Source organism: Periplaneta americana, chromosome 5 (assembly GCF_040183065.1).
Source record: "Periplaneta americana isolate PAMFEO1 chromosome 5, P.americana_PAMFEO1_priV1, whole genome shotgun sequence".
Classification (NCBI taxonomy): Eukaryota; Metazoa; Arthropoda; class Insecta; order Blattodea; family Blattidae; genus Periplaneta; species Periplaneta americana.
The window spans coordinates 27,542,998-27,568,337 of NC_091121.1; the positions used below are offsets into that span (position 1 = coordinate 27,542,998).

At 34.4% G+C, this 25,340-nt stretch overlaps 1 protein-coding gene across 1 annotated transcript in view; it reads left to right on the forward strand.

Moving 5' to 3' along the window:
- Positions 1-25,340, forward strand: part of LOC138700581 (nephrin-like) — a 1,373,770-nt gene that overhangs the window by 16,555 nt on the left and 1,331,875 nt on the right. The window contains exon 2 of the mRNA XM_069827162.1: positions 4,541-4,670. Coding sequence (XP_069683263.1) covers positions 4,541-4,670 — 130 coding nt within the window. The remainder of the gene's footprint in view (positions 1-4,540; positions 4,671-25,340) is intronic.

Consider the following 25,340-nt stretch of genomic DNA (forward strand, 5'->3'; position numbering starts at 1 on the left):
TCATGATTTCCTTTTCGGTGCCATCTGTCGTTTCAGCTGCGTTTTAACATACGTACAGTAGAACTTGGTTATAACAAGATCCAAGGGAGCTTAAAAATTATGTTGTTATAAACGAGTGTCGCAGTAGCCGAGATTCATATTATCAGTCTAATGAGATGGAAAATGAAAAATTACAAATTTAAATAGGCTTATTTCAGATTTATGTATTTACTTTTAAGCCTACCATGAACTTATTAAAATACACGTACAATTATAAATACAGTATTCTGTATTAAAATAGTTTGTTCATTACTCACCAAACTTTTTTACTTAGGAGTGAAGTAATCAGTCAGTTTACTCTGTTGTCTCCTACTTGCCCGATACACACTCTCCAAATTACGTTCTACGAGTATATTCATTATTTCAGTTACAATTTCACTGCTCCCTCCCCTACCTTTCATCCAGTCTGTTCAAATGAAGCAATAATTTTATCCTTGCTCTTCCAAATCATTTGGACTGTAGAATTAATTAGGCCAAACCGACGATAGACGTAAGCTTTTTTAATTTCATTCTCAATTTGATGAATTACTTTAACATTTTCTTCCAACGTTACAACTTTTCAATTAGAGATTTATCCTTCGAAGAGGTGGAAAAATTCAAATATCTTGGAGCAACAGTAACAAATATAAATGACACTCGGGAGTAAACTAGACGCAGAATAAATATGGGAAATGCGTGTTATTATTCGGTTGAGAAGCTCTTATCATCCAGTCTGCTGTCCAAAAATCTGAAAGTTAGAATTTATAAAACAGTTATATTACCGGTTCTTCTGTATGGTTGTGAAACTTGGACTCTCACTCTGAGAGAGGAATATAGGTTAAGGGTGTTTGAGAATAAGGTGCTTAGGAAAATATTTGGGGCTAAACGGGGTGAAGTTACAGGAGAATGGAGAAAGTTACACAACACAGAACTGCACGCTTTGTATTCTTCACCTGACATAATTAGGAACATTAAATCCAGACGTTTGAGATGGGCAGGGCATGTAGCACGTATGGGCGAATCCAGAAATGCATGTAGATTGTTAGTTGGGAGACCGGAGGGAAAAAGACCTTTAGGGAGGCCGAGACGTAGATGGGAGGATAATATTAAAATGGATTTGAGGGAGGTGGGATGTGATGATAGAGAATGGATTAATCTTGCACAGGATAGGGACCGATGGCGGGCTTATGTGAGGGCGGCAATGTACCTTCGGGTTCCTTAAAAGCCATTTGTAAGTAAGTAAGTTACAACTTTTCTTTTAGTGCCATACTGCGTTAAAATGCGTGTACTTAGTGAAAACTTCCTGTCGAAACTGATCACACACAGATACCGTTAATACCGCATGAATTTGGACAGATTACAATGGGATGGGGAACCTGCCTGTCTTCCAGAAACCTATGACAGGAGAGAGTAAAGAATATGCCAGGTTACTAGCTTTAAACAAAATTTGTCTTAAAATACTTTGGTTCCTAGAAAATCGTATTCCAAACTTAAGTTGAAAATGACGTTATATGCGAGGTAGACGCATATACGTTTGTCGTATTAAGCAAGGTAGAAAAGCTTATGTGTTATGGGGAATTAGTTGGGACCACAGAATATTTAACGTTATAGGCGAGGTGTCGCACAAAACGAGGTCGCTATAACCAAGTTCTACTGTATTTTTGTGTCTCCAACCTCTACAGAACATTGTTATATGTGGACAAGTCTATGACAATATATCTTGCTGCATTCTTTGTTGACCTGGAAATATTGAATCATAAGAAATGAAGAAGTGAAAGGTAGAGTTAATCCCAACCGATCCAGAGGGTGGTGGGAGGTTAAGGACGTCACAAAGCGTTCTTTATATCCTCTCTTCTCTAAGGCAGCGTTCCTTCCTAGAACTCTATTCACTAGATATTTCTCATCTTAAGTTTTTCTGAATGTCTTTTGTCAACCAAAAATCATTGTGACCTAGGAATATTCAGTTTACTTGTATTGAAGCTCGATCCACGTGATTTCTTGAAATCTGTAGAGTGGGTTCTCTCCACGATATTGACAGTGAAATGGCTTACGTGACTTTCCTCTTACATATCATTGTATTGAGACTTCCTGAAAATAGGTATTTGGTAACATTATTCCTTTCTAGCTTAGTATGAAGTCTTGGTCACAATGCAGTCTCGTTAAAGGAATTTCTTTGAAAACATCGCATTTTTTTATGTCAAGACACTCTCAACAAACCTCAGCATTTCCAGCGTTATATTTGTATGTAGCAGAGGAGTTTTCACTGAAAGGTTTGAACTGTTAATGGCTTTAAGAAGATATTTGTTTGAGTAAGGTAATGCTTATGATAAATTGGCACTAGACTCTGAGTGAGCCATGATCTCCCTAAGTAATTATCACCATCTATTTCTGTCTAGTGCTGCAACCTTTCAGTTTCTACATCCCAGTTTGGTGATGTCTTATACTAATCAATCCATCCATCCATCCATCCATCCATCCATCCATCCATCCATCCATTCATCCGTCCATCTATCATGAATGTAATATTCGTCTCCTTTCACCTAAAGGACTTGTAGAAATTATTCTCTTACATATTTAATTTTCATCTATCCACATACTCGTATGGTCTGCCCATCTTAGCCTATGAATTTTGATTATATTTACTACATTAGAATCTTAAGTAAATCATATGTTTTTGTTCCTATTTTTAGTTCAAAACCCATTTTGAAGTAATGGGCCATATAGTTTGCGCAAAATTTTCTTTCAAATGTTGCTATAATTTTTATACGTGTTCAGTGTTTCTGATACATATTATATAAGGGTTCGTCCCACAAAATGTTTTATAAAAATAATTACTATTTTCATTCATTCATTTATAGTTTTCTGATCAATAGTAGATCTTTCACTACAAACCCAGCGATCTCCAATATTCCCTATTTTCTGCTTTGTTTTTTAGTTTCCACATACGATACATATATCTTAATGTTGTCTATTGTCTAATATTTTCTGCCACGAACTTTTCTCCTGTTTTCTATTCCTTCCAATGCATCCTTCAGGGAGGATGTAGGACTTTATAACACAAAATATGCCCAATTAGCAGTGATCAATCGGTTTTTAATTCCTTAGAACGTATCGTAGTCAATTGTAACAAAAGATACGGTTTTTTCTAAGTTATAGTCTCCTACTTGTAAACTGACTACATATAGCCTACACTTACCTTTCTATTGGCTGCCACCATGTATTTATAATAATAATAATAATAATAATAATAATAATAATAATAGTGATTTATTTAACCTGGCAGAGTTAAGGCCATACGGCCTTCTCTAACACTCAACCAGGAGTAAAACTGCGTTACAAAAAACACTACAAATTTACAAAGTATACTACAATTTTACACACAAAACTGAATAAGATCATAATAATAAAATGTAAACAACAAGTAAGTAGAAATCAGACATAATATATAACATACAGAAAGAAAGGGAAAGCATAATAAAATGTGAACAGCAGGTCAAAATAAATGAGACATACAAAGTATAAAAAAATAAGACAATTAATAATAATAATAATAATAATAATAATAATAATAATAATAGTGATTTATTTAACCTGGCAGAGTTAAGGCCATACGGCCTTCTCTAACACTCAACCAGGAGTAAAACTGCGTTACAAAAAACACTACAAATTTACAAAGTACACTACAATTTTACACACAAAACTGAATAAGATCATAATAATAAAATGTAAACAACAAGTAAGTAGAAATCAGACATAATATATAACATACAGAAAGAAAGGAAAAGCATAATAAAATGTGAACAGCAGGTCAAAAAATGAGATATACAAAGTATAAAAAATAAGATATTAATAATAATAATGATAAAAAATAATAATAATAATAATAATAATAGTAATAAAATAGTGCAGTACAAAGCATACAATGAATACAATATTTTTAAGTACACACAGCATGGAAAATTATGATTGTATATAGCTTAAGTTATCACATTATAGATATAACTTACCATTATCGGAAAATATGAAAATAAAAATATAAAATAAGTTAAATATCACTAGAACAAAAAAAAATGTCTATTTTTTGTTAATAAATAAATTCGTTTCTTTTCATGCTAGTCCAAAACGAAGAATACGCATTCACATATTATTTCTGAAACCTTCCACTAATTTATCATCCGCAAGAGAATTATAGAACTTGTATTCACATTCATTCTTAAAAGTATTGTCGAAATCTGTTGTTCTTTCTCTTGATAGTCAATCTCAAATCTTCAGTTGATAACGGAATGGATGATAAAGGGAAGGTGGAATAAAGACACCAAACAGACATCTTTAGATAGATTGAAAGCAGTATGAACGCCAGAAAATTAGAAAGAATTAAACTGAAATATCAGAAGACAACGACTGTAAAGATAGAGACGAATGTAGGCAGAAATATGAGAAATATACTTAGATAGCAGGGGTTTTGTATCTGACCATCCATTCAGCAGAAAAAGAGATAAAGGCGAATATATTTGTGTTGCAGGCCCTATCATTGAGGTCCAGGCAGTGGTAAAAGGAACCGCTCGTCTTCCTTGTGACATCATTCCTCCGCTAGCCAACGATTCTGTGTTTCTGGTCATCTGGTACAAAAATGACATCACCCCCATCTATAGGTGAGTATTAAGTGAATTTTCATTTTTGATTTGTTTTTATCCTGTACAGCTGGACCTTTTTATAGTTAACAGGAATATTCGTCGTATTGATTTATATTCCATGTGTTTTATTTCCTACTACAAAAATATTTTGTCCATAAATAAGAATTATCAAACGACGATTGAGTCTAGGGAAATCGCCAGAAACAGACGTGAAGAAATTTATAATATTTTAGATTACTGAGTTGCCTCATGAGTGATATCTTGTTGTATACTTATGAGCAGGGAAAGGGATTTGGAGTATTATAAAGAATGGTGAAACGTAGTATAGATATTTGTAGCTCAGTGACTGTCAAGCGAGCTGCGTCACAGAGCATGGACGAGTACAGTCCACTTCATACAAACTTACACGCAACGTGCTGTAAACGTATTGCAGAATAAACAAATGTTATAGTTTAATGATATATAGTGGCCTACATAAGGTACATAATCTGCATTTCATTTTGAACTACATGTGTTTTTCTTGGCAACGCATAAGACACCAATAAACAACATTACAAATATACATAATTAAATATCAATCTCTGCGTCCTCGCGTGTCAGTGGAAACATTGATGGTTGATAGACAGTTGTCTTCTGTATGGAACTCGCCTCGGAATATGTATGTTTTTCTGTCAGGAGCGTGTTAAATTAAAACCTTTATTTACAATATTATGAAATATGATAATATGTATACAACGCATACTACAGAATTTACAATATATGCAATATACAACAAGGTTTACAACATAGCCTAATGTAGTATCATTAAAAGTTGAACAAAACATAGAAACAAACGAAATGGCATTTTCAATTAATGCTATGTTTTGTTGATGAAACAATTATTCCTACTGTGCCTTGTTGTAATCAATTGTAAATATCATGTTGAATGACGTCATTGGGACACGTCTTTGTTAGCACATCTGAAATCCGACTAAGAATATCGTATCCATCATTTTTAATCAAACCCTGTTCATTTTTTCACCAACACGGTTTCCTACTTCACCTTCTACTGCACTCAGTTTATTTACAATAGTCCACATAATATTTATTTGCTCAACTAGTTCTACTCCTGACTTTTCTAATCGAATAATGGCATCCGGTAAATATATAAAAAAAATTACTTAATATCCACGACTTCTTTCTCGATTGTTCTATCCTTTAGCAGTTCCTGGCGTATTTGAATCGCAGCCGCGTCATCGGGATTGAAAGACTGGACCACTTTCTTCACAGATTGGAGGTGATGTGCGTAATAATTGCAAGCTTCTAACCATGACTCCCAGCTCTTAAGAACTGGAAATGGGGGGAGCGACAATTTAGGGAATTGTTTCCTGAATTTTGATACTCGATCTGGAGCTTTTACAAATATAGGCTAGTCTTTCAATTTTGTATTGTCAGTTGGTTTCACTTTCGGCATTGTACCTGCACTTCATACTCTGAACTGCAAACCTGCATGTTGAAGTTCTTATGCGACAACTGTCCCGTTCACCTGTTGTTGACGTGCAGAGAGCTGCGAGTATGTCATGGAGGGGAGGACTTGGTATAAAGGGTTGTAAACAAATGAATGTGTAGATGCCAATACTAGCTTTTACTGCTCCAAATTCCGTTCCCTACTTACGAGGTTCGAACTAGTGTTCGGACTGTTGTCTAAGCAGCATACAATATAAATAGGGATACTGCAACATATTTGTTCATGAAATTGATTTGTGAGTGTTAGCCTATTTTTATAGGTTGTTCTGTGTGTTTGCGTAAATTGTCATTTAGGCTTATCATAAAGTAGAATTAGGATATGAATAGTAAATAACTTAATAAATTATGTATCATGTTTTGTTAATATTTCATTATAGCCCGTGGAAGCTTGTTAATGTGTATGAAAATGATATTTATATTTAAGTACGACTTTACTATTTTTTGTCATTGTTTCATTACGTATTTCACTTCTGGTAGTGTGGAAGAGAAGGCCTCATGGCCTTAATTCTACCAGAATAAATAAATAGATAAAGGAAATATTAGACTGCACGAAAGACACTGAAGGACAAATTTCTAATGGATATTTAAACATTTTGCTATTTTTCTGAAGTAACAACAGTCTTAAATATCTGTCAGGTAATGTATGAGAGGGATATGAAATTTCTGTTTGAATTCTTACCTTGAGTGTAATTTGAATAATATGTTTATAAACTGACGAATGCACGACAAGGGTCTTAAGCTTCTTGCTTTGACAGTTGTGTCGATTTAATGAATATTATAGGACACAAATTGTAAGTAATAAGTTAAGTGGTTTGGCACCCGCTCACAAGTCTCGGTTTCCCGCAGTGTCATATCACTGAGACGTTCTCCTCGCACCACTCTCTGTCATCGCTAAATGGATTAGAATCGGACTCGGTGTGACATGGGGATGAAAAGGAGAAACTTCGTACTCCAACTCGCAAGAAATCCTTTCCTCTATTGTTCAGCGCGCAACAAACAAAACAAAAATTCCTGCACTTCTCACTCGAGCGAGTACTTCAGCATTCATCTGTATTCATTTCTTCCCTTCAATGCAACCCACTTCGTGACGTTTCTTTTCTTTATCTTCGTTTGTTTGTTGGTTTGTGTCCATATATTTTATTTTCTTGTCACTTTCTTTCCTCACTTCCCCCCCCCCTTTTAAAAGTATGTTTCTTTCGTTTATTTTTGCTTCTATTGGTTATCTTCTATAACACCATTCCTTTTCTCTTTCCATTTCCATAAACCTACATTGTTCAAATCATCGTCTTTTCAGTTGTTTGCCGCCCAATTGGAAGTAAGACTATTTGTCATATCGTCTCATTTGCGGTCACTAAGTATACTTATTAGTCACCTCATTCAAAGAGAAAGTTCGTCTCATTTGCGGTCAGGAAGTATTAGTCATCTGATACAAAAAGAAAGTTCGTCTCATTTACGGTCAGTTCTTAGTCACCTCATTCAAAGAGAAAGTTCGTCTCATTTTCGGTCAGAGAGTATTAGTCATTGCATTCAAAGAGAATGTTCGCCTTATTTGTGGTCAGTATTAGTCACCTCATCCAAAGATAAAGTTCTTCTCACTTGCGGTCAGCAATTAGTCATCTCATTCAAAAAGAGAGTTCGTCTGATTTTCGTTCAGTAAGCATTAGCACCTTGATCATCTCATTTGCGGTCAGTAAATATTAGTCCCCTTATGCAAAGAGAAATTTCGCCTCATTTGCGGTCAGCATTAGTCACCTCATTCAAAGAGAAAGTTCGTCTCATTTTCGGTCAGTAAGTATTATTCACCTCATTCAAAGATAAATTCGCTATTTGCATCAGCAATTATTAGTCACCTCATTCAAAGAGAAAGTTCGCCTCATTTTCGAGTAAGTATTAGTCACCTTAGTCAGAGATGAAGTTCGTTACTTGCCATCAACAATTATTAGTCATCTCTTTAAAAGAGGAAGTTCGTTTAATTTTTGGTCAATATTAGTTACCACATTCAAAGATAAAGTTCGTTATTTGCGGTAAGCATTATTAGTCATCTCATTCAAAGAGAAAGTTCGCCCCATTTTCGGTCAGAATTATTATTAGTCATCTCATTCAGAAAGAAAGTTCGCCTCATTTTCGGTCAGTAAGTATTAGTCACCTCATTCAGGAATTAAGTTCGTTATTTGCTGTTAGCAATTATTAGTCATTCATTCTAAGAGAAAGTTCGTCTCATTTTCGGTCAGTAAGTATTAATCACTTCATTAAAAGTTAAAGTTCGTTATTTGCTGTCAGCAATTATTAGTCATTCATTCTAAGAGAAAGTTCGTCTCATTTTCTGTCAGTAAGTATTAACCACTTCATTAAAAGTTAAAGTTCGTTATTTGCTGTCAGCAATTATTAGTCATTCATTCTAAGAGAAAGTTCGTCTCATTTTCTGTCAGTAAGTATTAATCACTTCATTAAAAGTTAAAGTTCGTTATTTGCTGTCAGCAATTATTAGTCATTCATTCTAAGAGAAAGTTCGTCTCATTTTCTGTCAGTAAGTATTAATCACTTCATTAAAAGTTAAAGTTCGTTATTTGCTGTCAGCAATTATTAGTCATTCATTCTAAGAGAAAGGTCGTCTCATTTTCTGTCAGTAAGTATTAATCACTTCATTAAAAGTTAAAGTCCGTAATTTGCTGTCAGCAATTATTAGTCATTCATTCTAAGACAAAGTTCGTCTCATTTTCTGTCAGTAAGTATTAATCACTTCATTAAAAGTTAAAGTTCGTTATTTGCTGTCAGCAATTATTAGTCATTCATTCTAAGAGAAAGTTCGTTTCATTTTCGGTCATTAAGTATTAATCCTTCATTAAAAGTTAAAGTTCGTTATGTGCGCTTAGCAATTATTAGTCACCTCATTCAGAGATAAAGTTCGTCTCATTTTCGGTCATTAAGTATTAGTCATATCATTCAAAGAGAAAGTTCGTCTCATTTTCGGTCAGTAAGTATTAATCCTTCATTAAAAGTTAAAGTTCGTTATGTGCGGTTAGCAATTATTAGTCACCTCATTCAGAGATAAAGTTCGTCTCATTTTCGGTCATTAAGTATTAGTCATATCATTCAAAGAGAAAGTTCGCCTCATTTTCGGTCAGTAAGTATTAGTCATATCATTCAAAGAGAAAGTTCGTCTCATTTTCGGTCATTAAGTATTAGTCATATCATTCAAAGAGAAAGTTCGTCTCATTTTCGGTCAGTAAGTATTAGTCATATCATTCAAAGAGAAAGTTCGTCTCATTTTCGGTCAGTAAGTATTAGTCATATCATTCAAAGAGAAAGTTCGTCTCATTTTCGGTTATTAAGTTTTAGTCATATCATTCAAAGAGAAAGTTCGTCTCATTTTCGGTCAGTAAGTATTAATCCTTCATTAAAAGTTAAAGTTCGTTACGTGCGGTTAGCAATTATTAGTCACCTCATTCAGAGATAAAGTTCGTCTCATTTTTGGTCATTAAGTATTAGTCATATCATTCAAAGAGAAAGTTCGTCTCATTTTCGGTCAGTAAGTATTAATGACTTCATTAATATAAAATGTATTTTGTTTGAACACGTGAAATGATTAGTACAAACTCCAAAAACCGAATGTCACTGTGAAATGTATGCTTAAGAATACTTACTGCTAATAATTTTGCTATTGTAGTTATAATAAATTGCTGCTTCCGTGCGCATAATTCCTTCATTATCTTCTTTCTTCAGTTCAGTATACATATGAACTATAGTTTTATGAAGCGTACTCCGAATGGCAAACGCTTTCTTTCTTGTAGGAGCCACTGCTATGTTTTTCCTCTCTTTGACATTGCTGTAATAAAAATCTAACCACGAAAGAAATTAATTAAAATGTGAAATCGTATTTCTATCGATCACCCAAGTGCATGTATCACACAGTATGTTATATTTATTTGCGCGAGATCGTGCGTATTTGCTTGGTTTCCGCACAAAACTAGAACGCGGTAAGTCTAAAATTCTACATTCAGTATTCCGAACCGAACTCACATAACAATTTCCCTCTTCTTACCGCTTAAATGACATATTGATTTTACTGCTTTAGGCTTTTAACATATTATTTTTAGAGACGTTCAATATAGTAATAATTATAAATTGGAAACTTACTACTGCAATTTCACCTAAATTGCACTGTTAATTATATTTGCAAAAATTAACTAAACTCTACAACTCCACTGAAGTTACTGCATTTCGTGATGCATGTAACATTAAGGAAGCCGTTTGTTTTAAGTTCGCATTTATAGACTGGGGGAAAAAGACAGACGTAGCTATATCACGGCCTGCTGCAGTATAGTAAACACAGAAAACATTTTAAAGCAACAATGTTGAAGATAGATATTTTTGCAAATCTAGTCTTTCAGATGAAGCTCCCTGTAAAGCAGATGTGAATAATTTCAAGGGAAAAATTGTTCCGGGGCCGGGTATCGATCCCGGGACCTCTGGTTGAACGTACCAGCGCTCTGCCACTGAGCTACCCGGGAACTCCACCCGACACCGTCTCAACTTTTCCCTTTATATCCACACAACTCGCGTGGGCTGACGAAACGCCAGAGACCCACAACGAGTGCACACAATCTCTGTGTGACTTGGAATTGTGGTTTTCTGTTACTGTGTACGTTACAGAAAACCACTCGTTGTGGGTCTCTGGCGTTTCGTCAGCCCACGCGAGTTGTGTGGATATAAAGGGAAAAGTTGAGACGGTGTCGGGTGGAGTTCCCGGGTAGCTCAGTGGTAGAGCGCTGTTACGTTCAACCAGAGGTCCCGGGATCGATACCCGGCCCCGGAACAATTTTTCCCTTGAAATTATTCATAGATATTTTTGTTTTCCAAAATTGCCGTCATTGAACAGAAACCAAGATGGAGATTTCATTGCAACTAATTAGAAATTCCTCTTTCAGGTATGTAATAAACGATCTTCGCACAAAATAGTGTACGATACACGAGCGGTATGTTTTCTTTCAATTCTCAACTACGTTTCGCTTTTTCAAACTTTTCCTCGAACATGAAAACTTCAACATACCGCTCTTGTAACGCATATTACTATTACACTTAGCCTATCTGACTATAATCTTAAATTGTAACCACAACGCAACACATAATATTAATTAATATTTTTACTGATAGACCTATTAATTATCAGTTTGTTCAAATTTTACTATCTTTCAGTAATCGGCAAAGAAACCTAGAACAATTTTAATTATCTGAATTTGCACTACGGACAACTGCTGTCACTGATACCAACAAAATAATTAGAAAATCACTACTTGTAGTATTTCTCAGTACCGAAATTCGAACCGAAGTTGGCAAAAGAAAATTCAACTCTCAAACTAGAAAATCACCATAATCCAGAAGCATATGTAGTAATAAGGGAAAAATGGTTAGGTTTAACTTTTAGGGTATTAAGTACGCTGATCCGAACTATAGACCTCCCAACACAAAAATCTCACTCTGACAAAATCACTTATCTATCACAACGATTTTTAGTGAGCTGTCACAATTCGGAGCTGTGATGGAAAAACGCTGCCACACTTCACCTCTAACTGTAGAATCGTGACAGTCTGATTCCTGCTTGCACAACAGGTGAACAGCGAAATGTTTTGATTTCTGAATCAACTAGAAAATCACCATAAACCACAAGCATATATGTATACTAATAATAAATCTGTAGCCGAAATTTTTCTGGTAATTTTCGATTTTCCAAAAATAATTGGTCCTAACATATATAATTAACCACCCTGAAACCGAAAATCGCATTTTTGAAATTTTTGTTTGTATGTCTGTCTGCATGTTTGTTACCTTTTCACGCGATAATGGGTGAACGGATTTCGATGGAAATTGGAATATAAATTATGTTTGTTGTAACTTAGATTTTAGACTATATTGCATTCAAAATACATTATTTAAAAGGGGGTTTATAAGGAGGCCTGAATTAAATAAAGCGAAATATCTCGCTTATTATTGATTTTTCTGAAAAATATCACATAAGAAAAGTTTCTTTAAAAATAATTTCCGATAAGTTTCATTCCTTGAAAAATTTTGATAGGACTGATATTTAATGAGATAAATGAGTTTTAAAATTAAAATAACGCCATCTAAGACGGTGCAATGAATTAAGAACAAATGACTTCGTCTATAAGGGGCCTTGGACAACAACAATCGAAACAGGGGCCTTGGACATCAACAATCGAAAGCTATTAAAGATAGCCTACAGAGAATGTTTCTGTGTATTAACCGATTTGTATAATTAATTATTATTTCACCATTGGAAAGTGTAGTTTCTCGAGATGGACATAATGCTATAATGTTATTACAGTAGCGTCTGAGTAAATCGAGGACAGTAAGATTAAAATAGCTTTTTATGCACAGAAAATTTGATAGGCTATTTTGTACATTCGTTTTCTGTATTTCTTAAAATAATATTTATGTGCACTCATTTTAATCTCAGAAAATTACCGAACAACGAGAGTGTATTGATTTAGTATGCAGTAATAGTACGTTAGCTTAGCAAGCCATTATTTTATAATTCAAATTTTAACTATGCTCAATTTAATCGTGTTAAAATGCATAAAATATATATGCAATAAATGCAGTGCAAAACAAATTGGGTAATGAGCGAAGCAGATTATCTTGCGCTGTTGCAAAAGTTGTTTCCTGGATCAATCGTCCTATTTTAATTATGTAATTACTTTATATTTATTTCTAACAGGTGCAGCGGAGCGCACGGGTACGGCTAGTGTAGTAATAAGGGAAAAATGATTAGGTTTCATTCTAATGGCCAGTTTGTCTAAGTAATGTTTAATTTTGCTTAACGAATGTTAAATTAACAGTCTGTTTATTTTTAACGCTTTGTTAATGTATTTTCCATTTGTTCAACATAATTTTGTTTAAGATAACCAACACTTAACTATAACGTCTGTTAGCACTATTTTAACTACTCAACAGCAGTTGGTAATGATTCTACACATGTAAGACAATTTTTGATTGGCTAAAATTAATCTTTAAATTCTATAGCCTATTATAGAGTGAGTCATGAAACTTGCATAAAATGATAACCTGTTATAGTAGGCCACGCTCCATAAACAAACAGTTGACAAATGAAAGTTGTAGGTGACGTGCTGAATAATAATTATAAAGTAAGGTTATATTTATCTCATTGCTATTATGGATACGAAATACGAAAGAAATAAAATAACACTGATGTATTTAAACAGTCCAAAGTATTTTTAAATGTTATATTACCAGTCATATGCTAAACATTCCTTACAGAGAGACACAAAATATTAATTTCGCAACTTCTGCTCGAACAGCTGTGGAGACATCGGCCATATTTAACTAACTGTTAAACGAGTTAACTGCCCGAAATCCTACATTTAAAATTAACAAACTGTTAACAATCTGTTAAACCAAACTGGTGTTGAAAACATACAATTATATTAATTAACAAACTGTTTAGAGTTTAACAGTCGTTAAATTTTCTAACAATCCTTGGAAAAACCGGCAATTAGGGTATTAAGTAAGGTGATCCGAACTATAGACTTCCCAACACAAAAATCTCACTCTGACAAAATCACTTATCTATCACAACGGTTTTTAGTGAGCTGTCACAATTCGGAGCTGTGATGGAAAAACGCTGCCACACTTCACCTCTAACTGTAGAATCGTGACAGTCTGATTCCTGCTTGCACAACAGGTGAAGAGCGAAATGTTTTGATTTCTGAATCAACCCTCCTGCCTGTCTGCGTTTAACTGCGGTCTACGACCTCGGACATCTTGCGAAAATCTGATTCCCAGCCACCAGTATCTGTTTTGTAGTGGTGTTGCGAAGAAACATGGAGGACAAGCGTCTCAAGGCACCGCGGGTTTCAGACACCCAGAACGTTTACGTCCATGAGACGGTGCCGGGCTGTTGGGCTGGAAAGAAAAGGGAGATGGATGTTTACGCTTGAAATTGCAGACGTTTTACCCAGTGGAAAAAAGAAGAGCGTTCTTCCACCCCTATCCTCCTCCTCCTCCTCCTCCTCCTCATTCTAGAAGAGACGTCGTGAGTAGTTGGGAGGGAGCTTTCCTTTAGGCTGTCATGAATTCTGATATGTATGTGACATTGCAGTGCTAAGAGCTTCAGCATACGAAATCTGTGCCTTAGACGCATGCGAAACCACAAAACCGTGAGTGAAGGGTTGAGAGGGGAGGAAGAAAGTGATGATAAAATAGAAGTGAAATATTGCACATTGACAGTTTCGACTTCTGGAAGTATAAAGGTCACGAGGCACGTATACGAGTAAATTGCAATTGCGCAGATATTTTATGTGATTAAATATTGCCACCCGATCTACCGAGGTAGAGTAAGATACACACTTCCTTACTTGGCGGTCCGGATTCAATTCCCGAAACGCTTAATTAAGAAAGTTATATTTAATAATAATAATAATAATAATAATAATAATAATAATAATAATAATAAGAATAATAATAATAATAATAATAATAATAATAATAATAATAATAATAATAATAATAATTCTTTATTGTTCTTAAATCTTAATTACAAAGCCAATGTTAAACATTGATAGGCTATTAGGAATCGTTTAAAATTCAGTGTGTCGACTTTCTTAATAATAATAATGATGATAATAATAATAATAATAATGATAATGATAATAATTGTTTGTTGTTCTGAAATCTTAATTACAAAGCCAATGTTAAACATTGATAGGCTATTAGGAATCGTTTAAAATTCAGTGTGTCGACTTTCTTAATAATACTAATAATAATAATAATAATAATAATAATAATAATAATGATAATAATTGTTTATTGTTCTTAAATCTTAATTACAAAGCCAGTGTTAAACATTGATAGGCTATTAGGAATCGTTTAAAATTCAGTGTGTCGACTTTCTTAATAATAATAATAATAATAATAATAATAATAATAATAATAATAATAATAATAATAATAATAATACTTACTTACTTGGGCGGTCGTGTAGCTCAGTTGGTAGAGCAGCTGGCTACGGACTGAAAGGTCCGGGGTTCGATCCCAAGTGGTGACAGGATTTTTTCTCGTTCCCAAACTTTCAGAACGGCCCCGAGGTTCACTGAGCCTCCTAAAAAATTGAGTACCGGGTGTAAAAGGCGGTCAGAGCGTGGTGCCGACCACACCACCTCATTCTAGTGCCGAGGTCATGGAAAGCATGGGGCTCTACCTCCATGCTCCCCAAGTGCCTTCATGGCATGTTACGGGGATACCTTTACCTATTTTTACTTACTTACAAATGGCTTTTAAGGAACCCGAAGGTTCATTGCCGCCCTCACATAAGCCCGCCATCGATCCCTATCCTGAGCAAGATTAATCCAGTCTCTATCATCATATCCCATCTCCCTCAAATCCATTTTAATATTATCCTCCCATCTACGTCTCGGCCTCCCCGAAGGTCTTTTTCCCTCCGGGCTCCCAACTAACACCCTATATGCATTTCTGGATTCGCCCATACGTGCTACATACCCTGCCCTTCTCAAACGTCTGGATTTAATGTTCCTAATTATGTAGGTGAAGAATACAATGCGTGCAGTTCTGCGTTGTGTAACTTTCTCCATTCTCCTGTAACTTCATCCCTCTTAGCCCCAAATATTTTCCTAAGCACCTTATTATAGGGATTCGTAACAAGCTGTTTTTTTACGGTGATGGGTTGTTAGCCCTTCGCCCAACCCCCAAGCTGGGGGACCAGCCCTTATCGGCTGTCCACGACTGCTTATTCAATATATTCGCAGCTACCCTCCATATCTGGAGGCAGTCTCCTCTATTCGCAACCTGAGGACGCGCCATGCCGTGGTGATAGGGACCCACAATAATATAATAATAATAATAATAATAATAATAATAATAATAATAATAATAATAACAATAATAATAATAATAATAATAATAATAATAATAGTAATAATAATTGTTTATTGTTCTGAAATCTTAATTACAAAGCCAATGTTAAACATTGATAGGCTATTAGGAATCGTTTAAAATTCAGTGTGTCGACTTTCTTAACAAGAATAATAATAATAATAATAATAATAATAATATTAATAATAATAATAATAATATTTTATTCATTTTTTTATTTATTAAAATATTAATGTGCTGCTCAACAGCCATAGACCAATAATAGCCCAGCACAAGTGATACATAATAATACACAATGTACAGAATTAAAATTTGAATACAATTAAAATAATAATAATACAAAATTAAAAATATGAAAAAGTAAATTAAATTGTAATGTTAATCAATGGATGCATAAAAATAAAAATGCAAATAAAGAATAAAGATAGAAATAAAATAAATATAAAATAAAAATAAATCATCTTAAACGAAGAATTTTTCTCTAATTTATTTATTTATTTAAACTTCACCACCAACAGAACCAAGCTTCCAATAAAATTATAGGTGGCTTACACACACACACACACGCACACAAATTCTACAATTTGGGACATCTGGCCGAAATCTACGGCTGACCACTAGGATCCACAATACAAAGCAGAGGTTAAATTAAAAATACAATATGATTGCGGAGAGAATACGGAACAATGATAAATTTAAAAATAAAGTACAATTTGATTTCGGAGAAACATGAGATGAAAATACATTGAAGAGTAATGAAATGAAGTAAAAAAAAATTACATAGTATTATACAAGTGATTGTGTAAAATGGATAATGAATCTCTCAATACCATTAGACAAATTTTGTTAATTGTCCTCATTAGAAAATTTAAGAGAAAGGAGAAAGGTTATGGTTAACTTAAATGAAGTTCCCGTAGCGCCAAAAAGAAGTCCTTTCATTTCCCATATACAAAATACATAATAATGAAAAAAGAACAAAACAAGCAACATAACGAAAAAAAAGAAAGATACATAATGGATGCTAGAATATAATACTATAGTTAATATTAGTGCCAAATGTCAATATAATAATACAGAATTATTTCAAAATTAGAGTGAAACATTCTAGTACACTTATTCATAATTTAAATAATAAGGAAATATAGTTCTTTTTTATATTGTATGAATTTTTTTAACTGATAAACTGAAATCTAATTGAGAATCACAGTTTAAAGATAGAGAAATTGGAAGTTCGATATATATAATTTATTATTGAAATAGTTAAATGCATTGTTTAAACTATATAATTGCTGCACAGTTCATTTGTATTCTGGACCCTCGTAGGCAACTGCAGTTCAGAATCAAACGAAAATTATCGAAGAAGAAAATATAATTTTAGTTTTAGGAAAATTCGTGTTCGAAAGAATGAACTTCAGGAAAAACGAATAGGGAAAATTGACAGGGTGTGTTATAATAAAGTAAATTTAATACTCGTTGCACATCGACAGGAGATGCCTTTCAAATTAAAAAATGGGCCCTATTGAAAATCTATAGTACATTATTTTAGGAACGTTTAAAACCAAACGTTAAGAAAGTTAGGGCTGGTCCACAATTAACAGAGAACGGAAACGACAACGACAACAAGAACGGAAATATTGTTAAAATAAATGTAGTTAAATGTGGGAATTCACAATTAACGAGAAGCCTGCCGGGTCCCGAAAACGGGAACTTGAAGGTTGGCAAAGTTTCATTTTGCTGTTTTCGTTTCCGATCACAGCCTACTAGATTTATTCTGTTGCCATAAAGAAGCTATTTGGTCTTTGTATATTTAGCAGCAAGGAGGCCATGACATAATTTTTTTTCTTTATCCATTGCTTGTAACTAACTCAGAAATTGAGTAGAATCACTTTCAATAAATGCAATGCGCATACTCGTATGTGACCAGATTGCTACCTGAATTGAATTCTTAAATATTCCGTGCCATAAATTTTGAAGTTGGTTAACCTGTTGGCAGTCTTGTACTCACAAGAAAACACCATTGCTCAATTATATACAAATAACATCAGAATGCGTAACATCGACTTTACATGTTATCGTTATTGACATTCATATCGATATGCTTAGTCGTTTCCGTTCTCAGTGTATTGTGAATAAAAAATCTTCACGTTCACGTCCTCCGCTTCTCGTTTTCGTTCTGGTTTAATGCGGATCAGCCTTTACACGCTTATGTATTTTTAATTTTTGAATCAATAAAATGACATAAAACTGATTTAATTTCAGTATTACTAGTTTCGAAGCCAACTTTATAATCTAACTTAATAAGAGTTTAACTGCGTAGTGTAAATACATAGCTACTGAAGATTCGTAATTACTATTGTGGAAACATGTAGTTCGACATAATTTTATACAATCCAGTTGCGAGTAACAATATGACTGTGTTACCACCTTAACAGCCTCAAATTACTCTGTATTAACTACGCTCATAGCTTGAATGTGCCACAGCCATGGGCCAAAGTATGTCATAACATTGTGGAAATGGGATCATCATTCCACTGTCCACTGGGAATTCGTGTGATGTCCCCGGACATTGTGTCCCGCCGAGAGAATTAATTTAGCTAAGCTTCCGGCGCCAAGGTATCTAGTTCGAAGTCAAATTCTACCTATGTAGAAGGTAATTAGGTAATCAGTTCCTGCACTATGGGTCTGTCCTTGTTTAATGCTGATACACTTTGTCTTGAATGATTATACTAATGTCGTACATGAAGAATTGCATAATGCGTAGGTGTTTCAGGGTCAGTAATATTAGTTAACCCCTAAATTGACAACGTATTCTATAGGATACAACAGGTTAATAGGCTTTATGCTATAGTCTATATATATAATTTGAACTGGTAATGGAAATTACGGGAAAACGGCTGAACGGATTTTGAAAAATGGCCCCTCATTTTGAAGCTTGGAACCCAAAGTTTTTCGGAAAAGTAGTAGTTTTCAGTGAAATGTCAATTTTCCTACATAATTTTCCTATTTCCCAAAATCCATCTGTTGTCAGTTTTGAGAACTAATTTTATCGAATCACGGCCGACTTGATTGAATTTCAGAACAAAACACAAACTACAATAAACAATAGGCTATTACACGAAGGCCATGACCTGCAGGATTGGCGACATATTTAGAGCTCAATTCAATTTGTTATTAAAAACTGATTCTGCAGTGTATAACAAATTTTCTGAGTACAGCTGTGTATTGGATATTCATATCTACGAAACTTGAGGTGGTTTGATGACATTATTGTCATTAGAAATTAAATATTATTATAGTTAATATCATGATGCATCTATTTTTCATTAATTGTACATAATACTGATGCTATATTGATGACATGAAAGTGAAACGTTTTGAGGTTATGTAAGTAAATGTTGAGAATATCTTAATTTAGATCTTCATTTCTATAATTTACTGAGCGGCTGCTATATACAGTATAACCACAAAACTTAAGTAAGGTAATAATATTGTTATCAAAAATCAAATATTTTTATACCGGTACTTAGTAGCCCAGTGGGGTTTGGTCTTTTTCATATACTTAATGGCGGTGTAGTGTAGATATTGATATGTGTCATTGTCTTCAGTATTGGCTCCACAGAGCGCAAAAATTACAGTTCCTAAGGAAAGATCAAAAGGTATTACGTACTGATAAAATAAGAGGCCTAGAAAATGTTGTAGTCTCCAGATCATTTCAGCAAGATCTCTTAGTAGGATAAAATGATTTTACGCTCTACATTTCAAGTTCTACATGCAGCAGCTATACGAAAATGCTACTGTTCGAAAGCTAAGCAAACCTGACATTTTTTAAACTTTCGCCTACAATCCACAATGACCTGAAATAGCTACTGCTATCGTCCTGACATTGATACTTGCGTTTTCGCGTTGAAACTCAAAAACTGAAGTTGGATAGGTTCAAGAGAAAGTATTTGGCCTAAAAAAAATCCATTCAGAGGGAGTATGTTTCATTATTATGGTAGCAAATAACTATTAAAAAGACAAGTATTCTTCATTGAAAATAAATCTGAAAAATTTTTATTTGATCGTCTAACGAACTTAGTTTGCAGCAGCATTTGCTGCACAAGCCACTAGTTTTAATAGAACAATGGAAAAAAATTGGTAGGAAAATTAAAATTCCATAATACTATAATATTGTACAACATATAAAATATGGACATTGCGATAGTTGTTTTCTTTACGGTCCGACAAGGTTTAATAAACTAGTGTGAGAAATGAAGCTTTGCCAATTTAAGGGTTAGGAATTCTGGTGTTTGTATGAGATCGGTGAAACAGAACAGTTTGACGTTATTTATGTGAACTTATTAGTGTCATTTAAGGTGTTTCTACTTTTTTATGCAAGATATACATAGTAATTATTATTTTTCACACAAAGTGATATTTGCATAATGATTTATTGAATGACTTTTGGAAAATTGTGACTTTTTCGTCTTGTTTCCTGATCTGTTGTGTGTTGCTATAAACATTTTATCAACAACGTCCAGTTTTTATTGATTTTGCATATCGTGATATGAAAGTTTTATAGTTCTGTGCTGTGTCTGATAAGTTTTAGAATATACTGTAGGTGAGACTATTGCGATATATGAAACTTTACAAATACCATATACTATTATTAATTTATTAATTTATAGACCCTTACCTGGTCAAGTAGAAGCAAATCTTTGACATTTCCTACTACATGGAGGCTGTAATAGGAGAAGAGTCAACCGACATAAATAACATTTCTTTAGATACTTGTAACTCAACGCAGGGTCCTAATCAAATTCAGTGTGATCATTGTGGAAAATGTTTCTAAGATGTTGATAAAGCATCGTAAAATAACCTACAAAAAAAGTAAAAAAATTGATCTGAAATGAACTATACTTGTAAGAATTGAAGGCTCTTACTCTCAGCTGGAAGAAAATTGCCAATTAAATGATAAGCCTATGCTTGAACTTTGAATGATGGAGTAGAATTGACTTTATGCATTTATTGCACAGTTTATTCATTTTATCTATTTTAACACAATTCAGAGGTTCACTCAGCCTCCTATAAAATTGAGTACTGGGTCTTTCCCAGGGGTAAAAGGCGGTCAGAGCGTGGTGCCGACCACACCACCTCATTCTAGTGCCGAGGTCATGGAAAGCATGGGGCTCTACCTCCATGCCCCCCAAGTGCCTTCATGGCATGTGACGGGGATACCTTTACCTTTTATCAGTTGAGCATAGTTAAAATAATGGAATGCTAAGCTAACGTGCTATTACTGCATACTAAATCAATACATTCTTGTTGTTCGTGAATTCTCTGAGATGAAAATGAATGTGGTAGGCCTACATAAACATTATTTTAAGAAATACAGGAAACGCATAATATACAGAATAGCCTGTCAAGTTTTCTGTGCATAAGAATCTGTTTTAATCTTACCTGTCCTCGATTCACTCAGAAGTTACTGTAATAGCATATAGCATCACGTCCATCTAGAGAAATACATTTTCCAATGTGAAGCAGTAATTAGGATAGGGAGAGACCGATTTATTAGCGAAGTGATATCTCCATATTTTTATTACATGTATTCGCGGGGATGTTCTGGCGACTTCGTTAGAATTAGCTCCCCACACAGGTGTTTCGTCACTTGTCAGCATCGGACAGATTTAGGGCCACCTTGTGCGTGATTGTATATAGACACTCGGCGATGCGTAAAAGCCGGAGTTAGACTGGACCCGTGGGAAAGCAATTGCAAGCTTGGGTTTTCCAAAGAACGGGGTTCTCCAAGATCTTTAAAACTAATTAGATGTTGTGGGAAATCCAAAGTCTAAATTTAGAGATGACATATTTCGCGCCCAATAAGAAGAGATCGTGGTTTAACTTATGAGGTCACTTTGGACCAATAGAGAATAGATTTTAGGCCGGTTAAGTGACGTAGTATTTAACCAATAGGATAGTTAGTTTTAGCGTAGGATAGGTTTTTATAAATAAGAGTGACGGGGCGCGGAGAAGGGACTACTATTTCGCTTCGTGTCGACACAACCATAACATCTCATCGTGTCGGCGGCCCGACATACAGGACACAATCACAACATCTCATCGTGTCGGCGGCCCTACATACAGGGCACAATCACTACTCCTTTTCGTGTCGACGGCCCTACATACAGGGCAGAATAACTACTTCGGTTCGTGTCGACAGGATAACTACTTTTCTTCGTGTAGACGGCGCGACATCTTTTTTTTTCGTGTCGGCGGCCCAACTTAATAGTCTTTCTTCCGGCGAAGACTCGATAGATAGAACTTTGTCATCGGCGAGACCACTCGTCAACGTTTAGGAGCTTCGATCATAGTGTACGGGGCAGAGTATTGAATTTATAGTATCGGATAGAGCTTATTCAGAGTTGCCATAGAGTCGGTACAGAGGTGCGACCAACGATTGAATTGTAAGTCAGCCGGAAATACATACTCTAGGGTTTACCAAGTGAATACGACAATAAACTTATAGATTTGGAGTTTACACTGCCTTTTATATAAGTAGCCGGTTTGGTATTATTCCCGACATCATCCTATACCACAACAGTACCTCGGCTACCCTGAGTGAATCTCACGCAACACCGAGACGCACACACCCTCAAATGGCGCCCAACGTGTAGCCTCAATAACGACATCACCCTCAAATGGTGAAATAATAATTACACAAATCGGTTAATTAGCTTCTGGAGATTACTTCATACAAACACAGAAACATGTTAAAGGAATAGCTTTCGTTTGTTGTTGTCCAAGGCCCCTTATAGACGAAGTCATTTGTTTTCGTTCCATTACAGCCCATTAGATGGCCAAAATAACACGCATTGTTATTTTAAATCTCATTTATCTTATTAAATATCAGTCCTATCAAAATTTTGCAGAGAATAAAACTTATCGGAAACCATTTTTAAAGAAACATTTGTTATGTAACACATTTCACAAAAATCAATAATAAGCGAGATATTTTGATTTATTTAATTCAGGCTCCCTTATAACCCCCCCCCTTTAAATAATAGTAATATACGTTACAAGAGCGGTATGTTGACGTTTTCATGGTAGAGGAAAAGATTGAAAAAGCGAAACGTAGTTGAGCTTTTTTAATTTCCGAGAACATGAAAACAAACATACCGCTCGTGTATCGTATATTATTTTGTGTGAAGATCGTTTATTACATACCTGAAAGAGGAATTTCTAATTAGTTGCAATGAAATCTCCATCTTGGTTTCTGTTTAATGACGGCAACTTCGAAAAACTTAATATCTTTCTTCAACATTGTTGCCATAAAATGTTTTCTGTGTTTACTATACTCCAGCAGGCCGTGATATACGTCTGTCTTTTTTTTCCCCCAGTCTATAAATGCGAACTTAAAACAAACGGTAAGGTTATGTAATGATTTATTTTTCATTTTAATATTTTAACAATATTATTTATATAACATATTGCAGTAATAACATCCGCGTCTGGAATTTTGTTGATTTTTTCACGGCTTCCTTAATGTTACTTGTATCAGGAATGCAATAAGTTTCGTGGAGTATTAGACTTTACTTAATTTTTGAAAATATTTAAAAACAATAATTAACATTGCAATTTAGGTGAAATTGCAGTGGTAAGTTTCCAATTTATAATTATTACTATGTTAAACGTCTCTAAAAATAATATGTTAAAAGCCTAAAGCAGTAAAATGAATGTCGCGCTTAAGCGGTAAGAAGAGGGAAATTGTTATGTGTGTTACGTTGGGAATACTGAATGTGGTATTTCACACTTACCGCGTATTGGTTCTGTGCGCAAACAAGCAAATACGCACGATCTCGCACAAAGTATTTTGAATGTCATATAGCCTAAAATCTAAGTTACAACGAACGTAATTTATATTCGAATTTTCATCGAAATCCGTTCAGCCATTTATTGCGTGAAAAGGTAAAAAACTTCCAGACAGAAAGACAGACAGACAGACATACAAAAAAAATTAAAAAAAGCGATTTTCGGTTTTAGGATGATTAATTATACATGTTAACACCAATTATTTTTGGAAAATCAAAAAATTACCAGAAAAATTGTGGCTACAGATTTATTATTAGTATAGATTTGATATTTTTCCAAGTCTAACTGGTGGTCTGGGTGGCATTCTTGAATTGGACGTTGAAAATTGAGCCATCCTGCGTAATCCCCTCGTATAGCCAGATCCCATTCGCACACCAGTAGTCTCCGGGGATCCGGAGCCCCGTGCCCTTTCTATTACTAACCGCCAGACTTCACCCCAGCATATTTTTACTATTGAAGATGACAGATGAAATGAGATGAGAGAGGTGGAATGATAGAGGGAAACGGGAGTACCCCGAAAAAATCTTACGGAAGATCTGATTCTTTTCAATATGACTTCCATCACAATCTGTCCCTGGATGGAAGACTATCGCTCTAACACTTCAGCCATAGATAAGACTTATGTTTGTGTCTTAAGAAAAAAACAAATCATCATCATAATTAAGAGAATGTGCACATTGACACATCCGAATAGTCCGGATATCTTTAACAACATTAAATGAATAGGCTAACTGCTTTCAAAGGAATTTCGCACAAGAAAGAGTTCGAGTGACTTTCGTCATTAATAAATATTTAGAAAACGTATATACGCCACTATCAGCCTCTTCGTCCAGTGGTTAGCGACGCTGGTTCCTAAGAGAAGTTTTCAGGTTCGATTCTTGACACTGCCAAGGGATCTTTCCAGGGTTAAGATTGTTCCTTGTTATGTATGGCTTGGATGTTTGTGTTATCTTTACCCTTAAATTATATTTCGGTGTTAGCAGGGAACTGGCACACCCTATCAAAAAATCGCTGTAAATGTATCATTAAATGGACACATAACTAAAAGTGACAACTTTTTTCCTATTCATTTTAATCAAATTTTGAGAGCATGCTTATTTTGTAAAGAACTAACAAAATCCAAATTTTTAACTCCAAAGTGTTTTGGATTTTGATTTGTTTATGTTTTTACTCTTTTTAGAAATAATTTAAAACCCAAGTTTTTAGTAGAAAATCTCAATTTTTAGGCTTCGGTTTTTTTTGGTTACATTCACAAGACATGAAGAAACATTTAAATTCATTCATTTTATGAAATATCTCATTTATTCACTTTAAAAAAATTGTTGAAATTTTAAAAATATTATTTTCATATAATTAATGGAAAAAGTTAATAAAATAAACTAGCAGCATTTTTTCATAAAATAAATG